This window comes from Curcuma longa, chromosome 4 (assembly GCF_044706935.1).
Source record: "Curcuma longa cultivar G26 ecotype Majalengka, Jawa Barat chromosome 4, ITB_CL_G26_1.1, whole genome shotgun sequence".
Taxonomy (NCBI): Eukaryota; Viridiplantae; Streptophyta; class Magnoliopsida; order Zingiberales; family Zingiberaceae; genus Curcuma; species Curcuma longa.
The window spans coordinates 9,928,069-9,943,111 of record NC_133864.1 but is presented as its reverse complement, the minus strand read 5'-3'; the positions used below and the strand labels follow the sequence as shown (position 1 = coordinate 9,943,111).

At 34.6% G+C, this 15,043-nt stretch overlaps 2 protein-coding genes, 2 long non-coding RNA genes and 1 other non-coding gene across 5 annotated transcripts; 2 read left to right on the top strand and 3 right to left on the bottom strand.

The window, feature by feature from the left end:
• Window positions 1–594: 594 nt before the first annotated feature.
• On the bottom strand, window positions 595–2,520 carry LOC141827059 (exopolygalacturonase-like). The gene is made up of 6 exons (XM_074714339.1): window positions 2,392–2,520; window positions 2,001–2,141; window positions 1,639–1,815; window positions 1,271–1,560; window positions 902–1,130; window positions 595–816 (listed from the first exon to the last, which is right to left on the bottom strand). Exons 1-6 carry the CDS (start codon window positions 2,518–2,520, stop codon window positions 595–597), a joined length of 1,188 nt encoding a protein of 395 aa, XP_074570440.1.
• A 683-nt stretch (window positions 2,521–3,203) lies between these two features.
• Window positions 3,204–5,396, top strand: LOC141828447 (uncharacterized). The gene is made up of 3 exons (XR_012601767.1): window positions 3,204–3,636; window positions 4,234–4,292; window positions 5,237–5,396. It is a non-coding gene; the product is annotated as an uncharacterized LOC141828447 (long non-coding RNA).
• A 919-nt stretch (window positions 5,397–6,315) lies between these two features.
• Window positions 6,316–8,169, top strand: LOC141825934 (uncharacterized). The gene is made up of 2 exons (XR_012601586.1): window positions 6,316–6,504; window positions 7,782–8,169. It is a non-coding gene; the product is annotated as an uncharacterized LOC141825934 (long non-coding RNA).
• Window positions 8,170–8,847: 678 nt separating this feature from the next.
• Window positions 8,848–8,919, bottom strand: TRNAW-CCA (transfer RNA tryptophan (anticodon CCA)). Its single transcript has one exon. It is a non-coding gene; the product is annotated as a tRNA-Trp (tRNA).
• Window positions 8,920–10,841: 1,922 nt separating this feature from the next.
• LOC141828555 (exopolygalacturonase-like) lies at window positions 10,842–13,051 on the bottom strand. The gene is made up of 6 exons (XM_074716006.1): window positions 12,865–13,051; window positions 12,473–12,613; window positions 12,121–12,297; window positions 11,753–12,042; window positions 11,384–11,612; window positions 10,842–11,298 (listed from the first exon to the last, which is right to left on the bottom strand). The coding sequence occupies exons 1-6, from the start codon at window positions 13,006–13,008 to the stop codon at window positions 11,077–11,079; spliced, it is 1,203 nt and encodes a 400-aa protein (XP_074572107.1). The 5' UTR covers window positions 13,009–13,051; the 3' UTR covers window positions 10,842–11,076.
• Between the last annotated feature and the right edge of the window lie 1,992 nt (window positions 13,052–15,043).

Below are 15,043 nucleotides of genomic sequence, written 5' to 3'. Positions count from 1 at the left end.
CCTTTCATTCGAGCAAGAATCAAGTCAAAGCTTAATCCAACTAAGTGCAGTTCGAAGCAAGCAAAATTAAGATTCAAGTTTATCTTTTTGTAGACATCTAGAGCTTGTACATTTCATTTGATCTAAATATATATATATATATATATATATACCGTTCCTCAAAAAAGAATCAAGTCGAAGCTTAATCCAACTAAGTACGGTTCGAAGCAATCAAAATCCAATCTAGTGGAGTAGACGAGGATGAAGGTGAATTGATCAGTCTAGCAAAGACTAATTGGAAAAGAAAATATCAAGCTAGCTAAAAAACGAAAATTCTTTGAAGAATCTTGTCAATTTAAAAGGGATATTATAAGGCATTTATAGTTAAATAACAATACTTGCAAATATCAATAAATATCAAATATAAGAAGAAGGGTCACTAAGTGAAAGCCACCGCTGTCTTCATACATCAACTCTAACTTTCGAAATTCTTCACAACTCACAACACTATAATAACATCAACCTTTGTTGAGCCACAAACTTAATCCTCGATGAGCAAAGCTTGGCTTCAAGCACCTAACAGTTCGAGTTACACGAGCTTTTTTACCCACATCACTAGCATAGTTGAGGGTTGATTTTGCCGGAAAATTGAGCTCGAGCATTAAGACAAATAGACATTGCCTTGTCTTTACCTGAACTCGTGAGGTCAATGTTCTCGAGCTTGAGCCCTTGGCATGGTAGCCCTTGGCTGCATTTTAATATCACTGCCTCTTTATATGCTGATGTTCCTCGAATGTTTTTGAACTTGATGTCTTTTAGTTGCACACGCGAAGATTTCTATAAAAATGTGCACAATGAAATTATTGTTAGTGATATTAATGAAGCAAGTTAGCATGGTCTATATGTAACCCTCTATACAAACCGAGTGATCGCAATTGGGAAAGGGGCAATAAGTTTGGTCGACGACGATGGGATTTCCAACATTCTTCACAATGATATTTTCAAAGGTGACGTTTTGAACTGTAGTTTGAACAGGCGAGTTCTCCCAAGTCTTGATGCGCACTCCCATTACTGTGTCAATGATAGTACTATCCCTCACAATAATATTCTTGACATCTTTCTCGGTGTTGTACCTTCCTAAGCTCCCAATACTTTTGCAAAAAGGAATTAATATGAGTGAAACATCAAAATGATACAACTATAACAATCAAACACATATGCCAACTATTCTACAGACAAAAAAATATGAGTTAATGATTAAAGATTGATAACATTGTATGTAGTAGCAAACCTGATGCCATGGCCAGGACCACAAGCGATCCCACTAATTGTGACGAAAGAGTTGCCTTGCCCAATGGAGACACAGTCATCACCTGTGCCAATGTGAGAATTGGAAAGGGTCACTCCAGAATTACCCTCTAGGTGAATACCGTCGGTGTTAGGACTATTGGCTGGGGCCTTAATTGTGATTCCGCTGCCTTTAAAATTATTGTTATTCAACAAAGCTACGTGGAAGAACTTGCTATTCACAGTTGTTATATCCTTGACAATAGTGTTGTTGGTGTATAAAAAGATGAGTGACTGCAAACACAAAAAGTATTAGATCTTATGAAAACATAGAGCTTAGCATCAGCGGAAATTTAGCAAAGGGATGAGTACCGATGGTAATGGATTGCAATGCTTCTGTCTTGGACAATTGTTGAATGGCCAAGACACTTCTCCTTGAGCATCAAAGGTCCCTCCGCCAGTTAAGGTCAAGTGGTCTAGCCATCCGAACATCACCCAACCATGACCATTCGCGTATTTATTCAAGTTCGTCGATGCTTTCAATGTTCCCTACATTCACAGACAAGCAATGCTCGGGACAATTAGCTTAAGCTACATAGTTAAAGTGCTTGTCATGACATGGAGCTTCACATAGTAATCATCCTATACTAACTAAATAAAAAAAAGTAGATTGTCTCATGCATGAATCATGAATGTAAAAGTAAATGAATTTTAAGAAGTGACAGTGAGCTTGCATGAATCTGGAATATCAGGTTAGTGACATCTTTGCAAGGGCCATTGAATTCGATAGGGTTGAGGAAGTATGTTCCGGCGGGTACCAAAACCTTGGTTTGTCCAGATGACGCACAAGCTTTTTTCCAAGCTGCCGTAAATGCCTAGATCAAGCATGAAAGTGTTAGGGGCTCCTGATATAAAGAATGCAAACACATTCCTAGGCCTTGATGTCATAATTTAAATGATAGAAGAAAAAGAGAGAAGGAAAACTTGTAATGAAACTAAAGCATACAGCAAATTCATTGTTATCATCTTCATCAAGTCTTGTTTTCTTTTCTTTAGCAATTCAGATCATAGAAATTTGTATCCTGCTCAAAGCTAAAAACCACATAGTGGGCAAAGATACCGAACCTGGCTATCATCAGTCACGCCATTGCCCTTGGCACCGAAATCCCTCACATTGTAAGTTCCGCTCGCCCTCACCCCTGCAATACCATGGCACACGAAGTAGAGGCAGAGGCAAAGACAGACTAGCTTCATTTCCATTGCCACCATCATTGCGATTCTTCTCTTCTTTTCCCTTCTATTTTTATTTTTATTTTTTTGAAATCTCTACGATTTCTTTATTGATTGAATCGAGAGTTGAAGTTATGATGAGATGGAAGAAGAGATTTTATACCTATTTATAGGGCTGAGTATTCAGTTAAAATCAAATCGAATTAATCGAAGACCGAATAAATCGATTTTTTTAACCAATCGAACCGACTGAATTTTTCAATAAAAACCGAATAAATCGAATCGATATTTTATCGGTTAATCTAATTTTTGACCGAATTAATCGAATTTGTTAAATATTATAAAAATTTTACTAATTAATTACAGATTTATAAATTTATTTATTTAAAATTTATAAATTATTTTTTTAATTTGATTAATTTGGTTTATTCGATTTAACCGAATAAGGAATTTTAAAATTGAAATCGAACCGAATTAATCAAATTAATCAATTTTTTTTTAAAATAATTAAAATTTTAAAAAACCAAATTGAATTTTTTAATTCGGATCAATAATTTAATTAAATTTTTGTTTACCTCTGCCTGTGTAAAATACGGTAATAAAAAAAAAGGATTAATGGTTAACGGGTTTAAAATCCGAAACCCATTAGGAATCCGTTAACCCAACCCTCGTGCGACTCCTCTTCCGCCCGGCGCGGTTTTCCTTCTCCTCGCGAAACCGCTGCCGTTTTCCCTTCTCCTCCGCGTGAAACCGACGCTAATTATTTTTTTTTTTCCGTTTCTTCTTCTCCTTCTTCCGTCGAACCGAAGAAGCCCTTGCCTCTCCTCGTGGAAACGACACCTTTCCTCTTTCCCAACCCCCTTCGCTTCGTCGCTTGTAGCCAAGGAAGGAGTGAGCCGCTCCGTCGTCCCCTTCTCCTTTGTGAAGGACACCACCGGCCGGCTGCCGTCTTCCTCTCCCTCTCCTCTGTGCTCTAGCTGCAACTGCCGCCACACCTACTTCCTCCACCGGCTCTGCTCCGCCGAGATTTTGCCACTGCGTGGAGAAAAAAGGAGGCCGCCGTGATCTTCCTTCTCCTCTCCTTTAGTTTGCGAAGGATAAGTAATTTGAATGCTCTGGAAGGAGAAATGGAAGGCGACAGTTTGTTTTTCTTCTCACTCCATTATACATTTATTAAATAAGGGGAATGTGGATTTATAGGAAAGGCTTATAGATTTCTTACCATTTCCCTTACTGATTAGTATCTTAACAAACGGGGCATGCTTATTCTCCTTTTTCCTGTGCTATCTCTGAATCATTTGCTTGGGTTATTTGGTACCAGTAATAGGTTCAGATTGCACTGTTTGATAACAAGTTAATTTAGACAAATTTCAGATTAGAGCCAGCAACCTAATTGCACCAATGATTGTGAAACATCTTGCTAACTGCATAGGAGATGCTCACTTAACTACAAGCAGTAACATGTTCTCAATGGGAGTGTATAAATATGAATCGGAGGTTGCAAACCATTTTGAAACATATCGAGTCTTGTCACTATATCCATGAATTTAGAGATTGGTTTAGAATCTAATTTGATTTTTAAACAAATCATGGTTGGATCAGTTTAAATCTGGGTTAGGTAAATTAGAGGGGGTTAAACAAATCTTAATAATCGGCTAAGATTTTTATTTGATGGAAATATATATATATATATATATATATCATTGTAATTAGAAAAGTTATTTATTCTAATTACAGGACATTGAACCGGATTTTCTGGATGGAGGTTCTTTGCGGATACGAATCAGTTTCGAAAGGCAGGTATCTTATCTTATCTTTTTAGATAAGTTATTTGACATGTATAGTGTTGTTATAGCTAGTAGTAATTCTGTTTATGCTTTTATATATGCCCTGGTTTATCACTACTTGCTTATATATGTTGCATATCATTTTTACCTTATACCTGTTTAGTTCCTTAGCATATTGATACTTGCATGTGTATATAGATTCATCAGAGTAGTGATATACCGTTCTTTATTGGGCATTGTCTATCCACTAGATATACCTTGTATGCATTAGCGTCATGCACCATCCTTGCATGATTGCATGCTGACGATCGTCGGCTCCTTTGTAGTTGAGCCTGTCGCCAGTTACATGATTTGCACACACTGCCACTCATGGGTTAGTGGTACATCAGGAGGTTGTGTGCAGTTGCTCTGTCAGGGCTCCGCTCGGCCGCTCAGGGGTAGTGGTTCCGCAGTGTGGTAGCATGACAGGGATCCCTCCTTCGCATTATGAGACGAGGAGATGAGAGCTTTGCTCCCCCATATGACTTGGGGCAGGAGGATAGGTGTACTCCGACAGCATCCTGTCCACTCGGTCACTCAGGAGCAGTGATGGCAGAGTGCACAGTTGTCATAGCCCTACCTACTCGACCTCACCATCGTGGTGACGGTGGCTGACTGGCGTCAGGGGTGACCATGTCATTGCATCATGTGCATACTGCATGAATTGCATTATTTATGTTTGCTGCATTTTGGTTGCTGCATATGTTTGACATGCACATACAGGAGGTCTGATGCATTTTGGTAGATGATTCTGGTATGTACAGCTCTTCCATTCTTCCAGTTTTGCATTTCTTATTATCCTTTCAGGAGACTGTATTGGTATGAGATTTATTACTAGGGATAGTTTACTATACATGTCTACTGGATATCCGCTGAGTTCGTTGAGCTCACCCCGTTGATTTCATTCTTTTCAGGTTGATGTCAGCCTGGAGCTGCGCTGCTAGTCCCCTATCGAGATGATGTCGTCTCTTTGGTTTTGGTTTTATTATGTTATCGATAGATATGTTTCAGAACTTGATCTGTCTTATGAATTTTTATATATATGTTTCGATTTGTGGTATGCATGCTATAGAATAATAGTTGTGGTTATTATTTCAGTTTTAGTACTTGTGATTTAGTTTTTTTATGTTTATGAATTGTAGCCGTGTGGGCTTATTTGTGGCCTTGTAGGCCTTTTTGTCATATATGTATACAGGGAATTGCAATTGTTATAGAGGAGATGCTGTCGAAATTTTCGGTCAACCATCTCCCGGGGGTATCGAATTGAGAGGTGACTCGAGGTGCTGCTTGATTATCGTAAACGCTTTTCTCGCCATGGTGACCACATGGCACTCTCCTCTGTTCTTTCTGTCGAAAATCAAATAAATCATAATAGAAACTTCAAATAAATAATAATCTCGGTGGGACCAATATTTTCCATTTTTTATCTCAAATAAATAATAAAAAAACTAAAATTACTATTAAAAAATATTTTTTTCCCATTTTCGAATTATGAAAATGTTAAAAAGCTACTAAGATGGAATACTTTCTATTTTTATTTCATATAAAGTTAAACAATCCTCATGCTGAATGAATGTTTTTTTTTGTTTTAAGAAATATCAAATAATGAAGCTTATTAATAATCCTAAGATATATAATTAATGTCTTTTACATGAAAATAATTGTCAGAATAAAAAGTTAATCCAAAAATTATTTTTTAAAAAATTTATCTAATTTCTAAGAGCTACTTGTATTCATTTTAAAAGTTAATTTTATATTCATAGAAAAAAATCTTAAAGACATTGATAACAATAAAAACATAGAAGTGCATTGAAGAAATGAACTGAGCTCCTTATACTCGACGGGCAACTTGCTGGCCGGAACATAGGTTATTTATATTGTCTCTCCTTGTGACGACATTTATAAATAACACATTCAACTTAATGAGACTATTTATTGTCTCTCCTTGTGACGACATTTATATATTTTCATCACTATTCCTGTGCAACCTTTTTCACGTTTTTCTTTCCAGACAAAGAAATTACCCCAAGAACAATAAATGATGTGAAGCTCATAAATGCTTGAAAAATACTGGATAACCACCAGACTACTATTGAGTCAAGGGTATCTGTTGGTGAGCTTCCTAGTGGTCTGATCACTATGCATGTTGTAGTTCGGCCACCTGTATCTGACAAAACTGATGGTACTTCCTTTCTTTCTTTGCTCATGCAAAAACTTATCACTACTGTCAAAGTAACTTTATACCTTTTAGAGATTGGATTGCTCATTACTTATTAGGTTAGCGATTTACTTCCTCTCTTGTTTGCAACACATCTTTTACTTCAGCATAGTTCAAAACATTGAGTGTTGCTGTATCTGTTATACCATCAAGTAACAGCTATTTCTTAGGATAAATTTGGCCTGGAATACTGATAGATTATAATTACCTTATTTATAAAATATTTGTTCTTGCTTGTTCAATTTCTGTCTCAATGATCACAGATCCAGCATTTTTGTCAACTGTGTTTTAGTTTCAATGCAAATTGGAAGCTTGGCATTCATATGCAATATCTTTCATCTGTAGTATTAATTTTGTTCTTATATCAATATATTGATGCATTCTAAAGTGGTTTGATATTGTCATTCTATTCCTTCACCCTGAATGGCTGATCAACAGGGGCCCTGACTTATCTTACTTTAGTCATGGTCATACTTAGACAAACATGCTTAAAAGAGTAACTCAGATTTTCCACGAAACAATATCCTTTTTCTTTAGGTATAAGCTTATTATGTTTTGTCTAAATGCTTTAGTGTTATGGTACTTAAACCAAGTAGTTATCATTAAAAAAAATGATATCAACTTTCATATAGAATTTTACCCATCTCTTCAATTAACTAAGTAGTGATTATGAATTCATCCAACATACATGTTTTTTCTGTTTACGTTCTACCATTCAATGCCCATTGAACTAAAACTGTAAATGTGATTCTTGTTGCTTTTACCTCATACACATGGAACATATAACGCTGTTGGATTAAGATTTTGTTTGGTTTAACTAGACTGACAGTTGAGTTATAATAACAGACAGGCACATTTCCTTTATTATTTCACCTGGACCGTTATTTGGTTTAACTTATGCAGCATGACTACTATAAATTGGCGCATTTTGTATCCTGTTCACAATCATTAGTTTCTTCCATTTTGGCAAATATTGGAATTGGCACATTTGCATACTTGTATCACTAGTCCCTCATCAGTTTCTTTTCCATTTTAACAAATGTAGAATCAAGTATGCTCCACCATACAACAATAGGTATCATAATTCATATTGCACATTACTGCTAGAGCAAGTATGCTTTTCGCTGAATCTATTTGCTTCATCCATAGCTACTGCCAACTTTCTTATAAACATAGACTTGCTATATCTATGGCAAGATATCTGTATCCCCTCACTAATATAATATGAGACTCCTTTACAGAGAAGCAACTCACGAGAGCCTCTAAACAGAACAGGTGTCGTTGCACAATCCTCTGATTGCACAAACTACAGAATCATTCTTGCTGTTTGCATTGGAGTTCAAACTTAGCATCACCTTTGGCTGGTCTAGAAACTTCAAGTTGACTGTGGTTTGCATTGTTGCTCGAAAGACATGCATACTGTTTTTAGGCGGGATTCACTATGATTAATCATCTAGATTGAAGGGTGAAATGTGATTGTGTAAATTGGAGTCTCAAGCAGTGATTTGTTGTTTCTTTTTAACTGTGAAATTGATAGTGATTCAGTGATTCATTCCACAATGTAATTCTGTTTTGATTTGTCTTTTAAATATGGTAATATCAAATTCACAATATAAGATTTTTTACTTATATTTTGGTCTCTGATAACTAAACAATTAGGGGTGGCATTTAATTATATTTGTATTATAAAATATATTAAATTAAAATATACATCATTTAAAAAATTATTTTATAGGATATAAAATTAACAAACATCCATATAAAACTTCCTAATATTTTTAAACTGATTTATTTTTATAAATAAAAAATGATAAATTTCAATCAGCCTTATTGACTATTCGTGAGGTGATTAGTCCGGTCCCATAAAAGTTTTCTATCTGCCATCAAGGTATTATTTTTATAAATAGGTCAATATGTCAATCGATGCATCACTTTTAAATTGTATTTTAAGTTGGACGAAATTAAATTGTATCGTTGAATTATGTCTACAGCTTAAAATAAGTTATACTTCAAATATTTTAGCTATTTAACATAAAAAATGATTGTTAAATAAAAACGTGCTAAAATTGTTAGAAAACTACAAGTGTTTGAATATATTTATTAAAAGTAGAATATGCACGTATTAATTTATTAAAAGTCTTTCTATTTAAGTTTGTCTGGATAAAAATTACCATATCCTTTCAGAATTAGAAGATTGAAAATAATATATAATAAGGGTAGAATACTCCGCAGGATGCTTTGAGGATTTACCTTTCATAATTGACCGAAGAGAAAGATTAAGCTTGATTAAAAAAATAGAAAAAAATATGAACCCGACGTGAATCGAACACGCAACCTTCTGATCTGGAGTCAGACGCGCTACCATTGCGCCACGGATCCAATTGATTATGTAGAGAAAACCTTTAATTTAACATAAATAATTTTGATCAATTATCGTTAACTACTTTAATTTATTTTAAAAAAATAGTTTGAGAGTATAAATTTGAACTAAAACAAGAATTAGAAGTGGACTAGACTTTGAGTATGGAAGGAGTGTATTTTAATAAATTTAATAAAAATTTTGTACTTCTTTAATTATACCATTAAAGAAGTACAATTGAGCATCTTAAATAGGGCTGAACTAGAGTCCAAGACAACCATTATATGGATCCATCATTCAATTTGATAAAAGAGGGCGTTGGAGTCCATCTATATATATGCACACATCTCCGTCTTCTAATACAGACTTTTTAACAAAACGAAAGATCAAATGTGATTGTGGCTTGAATAAAAGTTATTCACTAGAACAAAATTAGATATTCTAATTTATATTTTGTTTTGAAAAGAGCATGAATTTAAATCTCATTTGGTGTTGATACGGAGGATTCCTACTGCTTTTAAGTGGCACATATAGTTAAAAATCAAGCTAATGGTATTTTATCATTTGAACCGACATTGACATTGTATCCTCATTAACATCATATAAGAAAAATGATTATAAAATAAAATATATTAAAGATACTACCATGAAGATACTCATGGTATTTTATGGGAAACCTTCTTTTATAATTATTAATATAAATTAAGGAGATTAGTGCATAGTTTGTTTTAAAAAACATTAATTATTATAATAGGAAATAAGAAATACATTTTACATAAGAAAAAACTTTTAATAGTAGTTAATCCTTTTGAGATCATCCATCATTAAATGCAAGTAAAATAATCATAAATATTTAATTTACTTTCCTTTTTTATTTTCAAATTCAAACTTCTCTCACGAATATATTATTTTATATAATCAAGTTCGAATAAATCAATGTAACGGTCCCATGGTCTAACCAGTGGTTAGGACATTAACCCGAGTTTAAATCTTGGTGGGACCTATGAAAACTTTTTTACCTCAAATAATAAAAAAATATTTACTATAATTTTTTTTTTCGTTTTCTAATTATGAATATGTTAAAAAGCTACTAGATGAAATACTTTTTATTTTTAATTCCTATAATTAGGAATGAGTAAAAATTTAATTAAATTGATTAAATTTAAAATTTTAATTCGATGTTTTCAAAAGTTTGATTATTTTTAAAAAAAATCAATTAATTTAATTCGATTTCAGTTTTAAAATTTCTTATTCAATTAAATTGATTTAATTGAATTAATTAAAATAAAAAAATAATTTATAAATTCTTAAATTAGAAAACTTATAAATCCCTAATTAATTGTTAAATTTTTATAATATTTAAAAATTTCTGTTAATTCGATAAAAACTGAATTAATTGATATTTATCGATTCGATTTGTTTGATTTTTATTTAAAAATTCGATCGATTTCGTTAGTTCAAAAAAATTCAGTTCGATTCATTTTTGATTAATTTAGTTTGATTTTAACCGAATACTCAACCCTACCTATAATGTTAAACGAACCTACTAATGGATGAATATTTTCTATTTTTTTTGTTTTAAAAAATATCAAACAATGAAGCTTATTAATAATTCTAAGATATATAATTAATGTCTTCACATGAAAAAAATGGTCAGAATAAAAAGTTAACCCAAAATTTAGTTTTAAAAAAAAATTATCTAATTTCTAAGAGCTACCAGTACTCACTTTAAAAGTAAATTTTATGTTCATAAAGAAAATCCTAAAGACATTGATAACATTAAAAATAAAGAAGTGCAAAATCCAATCTGGTGGAGTAGACGATGATGAAGGTGAATTGATCAGCTAGCAAAGACTAATTGGAAAAGAAAATATCAACCTAGCTAAAAGAAGAAAACTCTTTGAACAATCTTGTTAATTTAAAAGGAATATTATAAGGCATTTATAGTTAAATAACAATCTTGCAAATATCAATAAATATCAAATATAAAAAGAAGGGTGACTAAGTGAAAGCCACCGCTGTCTTCATACATCAACTCTAACTTTCGAAATTCTTCACAACTCACAACACTATAATAACATCAACCTTTGTTGAGCCACAAACTTAATCCTCGATGAGCAAAGCTTGGCTTCAAGCACCTAACCGTTCGAGTTACAGGAGCCTTTTCACCCGCATCATTAGCATAGTTGAGGGTTGATTTTGCCGGAAAATTGAGCTCGAGCATTAAGACAAATAGACATTGCCTTGTCTTTACCTGAACTCGTGAGGTCAATATTCTCGAGCTTAAGCCCTTGGCATGGTAGCCCTTGGCTGCATTTTAATATCACTGCTTCCTTATATGCTGATGTTCCTCGAATGTTTTTGAAATTGATGTCTTTTAGTTGCACACGTGAAGATTTCTATAAAAATGTGCACAATGAAATTATTATTAGTGATATTAATGAAGCAAGTTAGCATGGTCTATATGTAACCCTCTATACAAACCGAGTGATCGCAACTGGGAAAGGGGCAATAAGTTTGGTCGACGACGATGGGATTTCCAACATTCTTCACAATGATATTTTCAAAGGTGACGTTTTGAACTGTAGTTTGAACAGGCGAGTTCTCCCAAGTCTTGATGCGCACTCCCATTACCGTGTTAATGATAGTAGTATCTCTCACAATAATATTCTTGACATCTTTCTCGAAATTGTACCTTCCTAAGCTCCCAATACTATTGCAAAAAGGAATTAATATGAGTGAAACATCAAAATGATACAACTATAACAATCAAACACATATGCCAATGATTCTATAAACAAAAAAACATGAGTTAATGATTAAAGATTGATGACATTGTATGTGGTAGCTAACCTGATGCCATGGCCAGGACCACAAGCGATCCCACTAATTGTGACGAAAGAGTTGCCTTGCCCAATGGAGACACAGTCATCACCCGTGCCAATGTGAGAATTGGAAAGGGTCACTCCATAATTACCCTCTAGGTGAATACCGTCGGTGTTAGGGCTATTGGCTGGGGCCTTGATTGTGATTCCGCTGCCTTTAAAATTATTGTTATTCAACAAAGCTACGTGGAAGAACTTGCTATTCACAGTTGTTATATCCTTGACAATAGTGTTGTTGGTGTATAAAAAGATGAGTGACTGCAAACACAAAAAGTATTAGATCTTATGAAAACATAGAGCTTAGCATCAGCGGAAATTCAACAAAGGGATGAGTACCGATGGTAGTGGATTGCAATGCTTCTGTCTTGGGCAATTGTTGAATGGCCAAGACACTTCTCCTTGAGCATCAAAGGTCCCTCCGCCAGTTAAGGTCAAGTGGTCTAACCATCCGAACATCACCCAACCATGACCATTCGCATATTTATTCAAGTCCGTCGATGCTTTCAATGTTCCCTACATTCACAGAGAAGCAATGCTCGGCACAATTAGCTTAAGCTACATGGTTAAAGTGCTTGTCATGACATGGAGCTTCACATGGTAATCATCCTATACTAACTAAATAGATTGTCTCATGCATGAATCATGAATGTAAAAGTAAATGAATTTTAAGAAGTGACAGTGAGCTTGCATGAATCTGGAATATTAGGTCATTGACATCTTTGCAAGGGCCATTGAATTCGATAGGATTGAGGAAGTATGTTCCGGCGGGTACCAAAACCTTGGTTCGTCCAGATGACGCACAGGCTTTTTTCCAAGCTGCCGTAAATGCCTAGATCAAGAATGAAAGTGTTAGAGGGATCCTGATATAGAGAATGCAAGCACATTCCTATACCTTAATGTCATTATTTAAATGATAGAAGAAAAAGAGAGAAGGAAAACTTGTAATGAAACTAAAGCATATAGCAAATTCATTGTTATCATCATCATCAAGTCTTGTTTTCTTTTCTTTAGCAATTCAGATCATAGAAATTTGTATCCTGCTCAAAGCTAAAAACCACATAGTGGGCAAAGATACCGAACCTGGCTATCATCAGTCACGCCATTACCCTTGGCACCGAAATCCCTCACATTGTAAGTTCCGCTCGCCCTCACCCCTGCAATACCATGGCACACGAAGTAGAGGCAGAGGCAAAGATAGACTAGCTTCATTTCCATTGCCACCATCACTGCGATTTCTTCTCTTCTTTTCCCTTTTATTTTTATTTTTATTTTTATTTTTTTGAAATCTCTATGATTTCTTTATTGATTGAATCGAGAGTTAGAAGTTATGATGAAATGGATCAAAAAGGAGAGATTTTATATTTGCTTAGGTACCTCGAATTGAAAGGCGACTTGGGGTGCTGCTTGATCATCGCAAACGCTTTCCTCGCTATGGTGACCACATGGCACTTCCCTCCGTTATTTCTGTCGAAAAAGTCTTCATATAGACTTTTTCAAATAAATCATAATAAAAACTTCAAATAAATAATAATCTCAATGATAGGACTGAGTATTTGGTTAAAATTAAATCGAATTCAACCAAATAAATGGAAAATCGAATAAACTATTTTTTTTGAACCAATCGAATCGATCAAAATTTTCAATAAAAATCGAACAAACCGAATCGATATTTTATCGGTTAATTCGATTTTAACCGAATTAACCAAATTTTTTAAATATTATAAAATTTTTACTAATTAATTAGAGATTTATAAATTTATTTACTTAAAATTTATAAAATATTTTTTTTCTAATTTGAATAATTTAATTTATTCGATTTAACCGAATAAGAAATTTTAAAACCGAAACCGAACCGAATTAACCGATTTTAAAAAAAAAACTGAAATTCTAAAATAACCGAATCAAATTTTTTAATTCGATCGATTTATTCGGTTTAACTGAATTTTTACTCACTCCTACTCGGTGGGATCAATATTTTCCATTTTTATATCAAATAAATAATAAAAAAACTAAAATTTCTTTTAAAAATATTTTTTTCTATTTTCGAATTATGAAAATGTTAAAAAGCTACTAAGATGGAATACTTTCTATTTTTATTTCATATAAAGTTAAACAATCCTACTGTTGAATGAATGTTTTTTTTTGTTTTAAGAAATATCAAATAATGAAGCTTATTAATAATCCTAAGATATATAATTAATGTATTTCACATGAAAATAATTGTGAATAAAAAGTTAATTCAAAAATTATTTTTAAAAAAATTTATCTAATTTCTAAGAGCTACTTGTATTCATTTTAAAAGTAAATTTTATATTCATAGAAAAAAAAAATCCTAAAGACATTGATAACAATAAAGTGCAGTGAAGAAATGAACTGAGCTCCTTATACCCGACGGGCAGCTTGCTGGCCGGAAGGAGCGTGTTTAGGTGTGGCATGTTCTCAGGCCGACGGGAGGGTGCAGCTACTACTGCTGCACCTCCCATTGGCCCGTGGCTGTGGGACTCTCCTTGGAAGCAGCCTGTGCTTTCTCCACCTCCCCCTTCGGTTGTGGAGTTGGCTGGTTGGTGTAGGGGCAGTCCTGGTGTGGGTGGTTGGCTGCAGGTGGTGTCGAGGCGCCGGGCAACTGGCTGGGCGTGGCCGGCTGTGTGGCACCCTTGCAGTGTGGTGATGGCTTAGTTCAAAGGCGCGTGAGGGGTGGGACTGGTAAGCATCCACTGTTTCATTGCTGTTTGCGAGTTTTGCGGCTTTCCGACGATCACCGGAGGATTTTTCAAGCAGTCAGTCAAGAGACGCTGTCGTCGCTCGCGGCTTCGCCGGAGTAGCCGTGTAGCTGTTAGCAGTTTCGGTAACTGCCCACCACCACCACCACGTTCGCCACGGTTGTGCACTTCGTGGAGAACGCAGCCTCTCCCTATTAAAGGGAGAGGAAAGCCCTGAGAGGGCAGAGAGAAAGAGCAAACCTGCGTTGTGTGTGGTTGCGTCCAAGTACAGAAGTCGGTAAGAGAAGAGCTGCTGCGTCGGAGAGAAGAGGAAGAGAAGGAACACCGATTGAAGGATTTGGTTTGTCAAAACCTGAGGAGATTTCCTCGTGATCGTTCCTCCGACACAAGCAATCCCAGTTGGATTTTCTTGCTACAACAGGCACAAAGAATAACATTGGTATCAAAGCACTGATAGAATGTTTTATCTGTTTGTTTCGTGCTCAATTTTTTATTTCTTTCCTATTGAAATCGCTCGCAAGTAGAGCGATTTCTGCTCG

What these genes read in the sequence shown, in the direction of transcription:
- LOC141827059 (XM_074714339.1), bottom strand. Translation starts at nt 2,520, where the DNA reads ATGAAGCTAGTCTGTCTTTGCCTCTGCCTCTACTTCGTGTGCCATGGT. An exon ending in ACCTGATATTCCAGATTCAT is followed by an intron (nt 1,816 to 2,000) that starts GCAAGCTCACTG and finishes CTGTGAATGTAG; the next exon opens with GGAACATTGAAAGCATCGAC. An exon ending in GGTCCTGGCCATGGCATCAG is followed by an intron (nt 1,131 to 1,270) that starts GTTTGCTACTAC and finishes TTTTTGCAAAAG; the next exon opens with TATTGGGAGCTTAGGAAGGT.
- LOC141828555 (XM_074716006.1), bottom strand. Translation starts at nt 13,008, where the DNA reads ATGGTGGCAATGGAAATGAAGCTAGTCTATCTTTGCCTCTGCCTCTAC. An exon ending in GCGTGACTGATGATAGCCAG is followed by an intron (nt 12,614 to 12,864) that starts GTTCGGTATCTT and finishes TTCTTGATCTAG; the next exon opens with GCATTTACGGCAGCTTGGAA. An exon ending in GGTCCTGGCCATGGCATCAG is followed by an intron (nt 11,613 to 11,752) that starts GTTAGCTACCAC and finishes TTTTTGCAATAG; the next exon opens with TATTGGGAGCTTAGGAAGGT.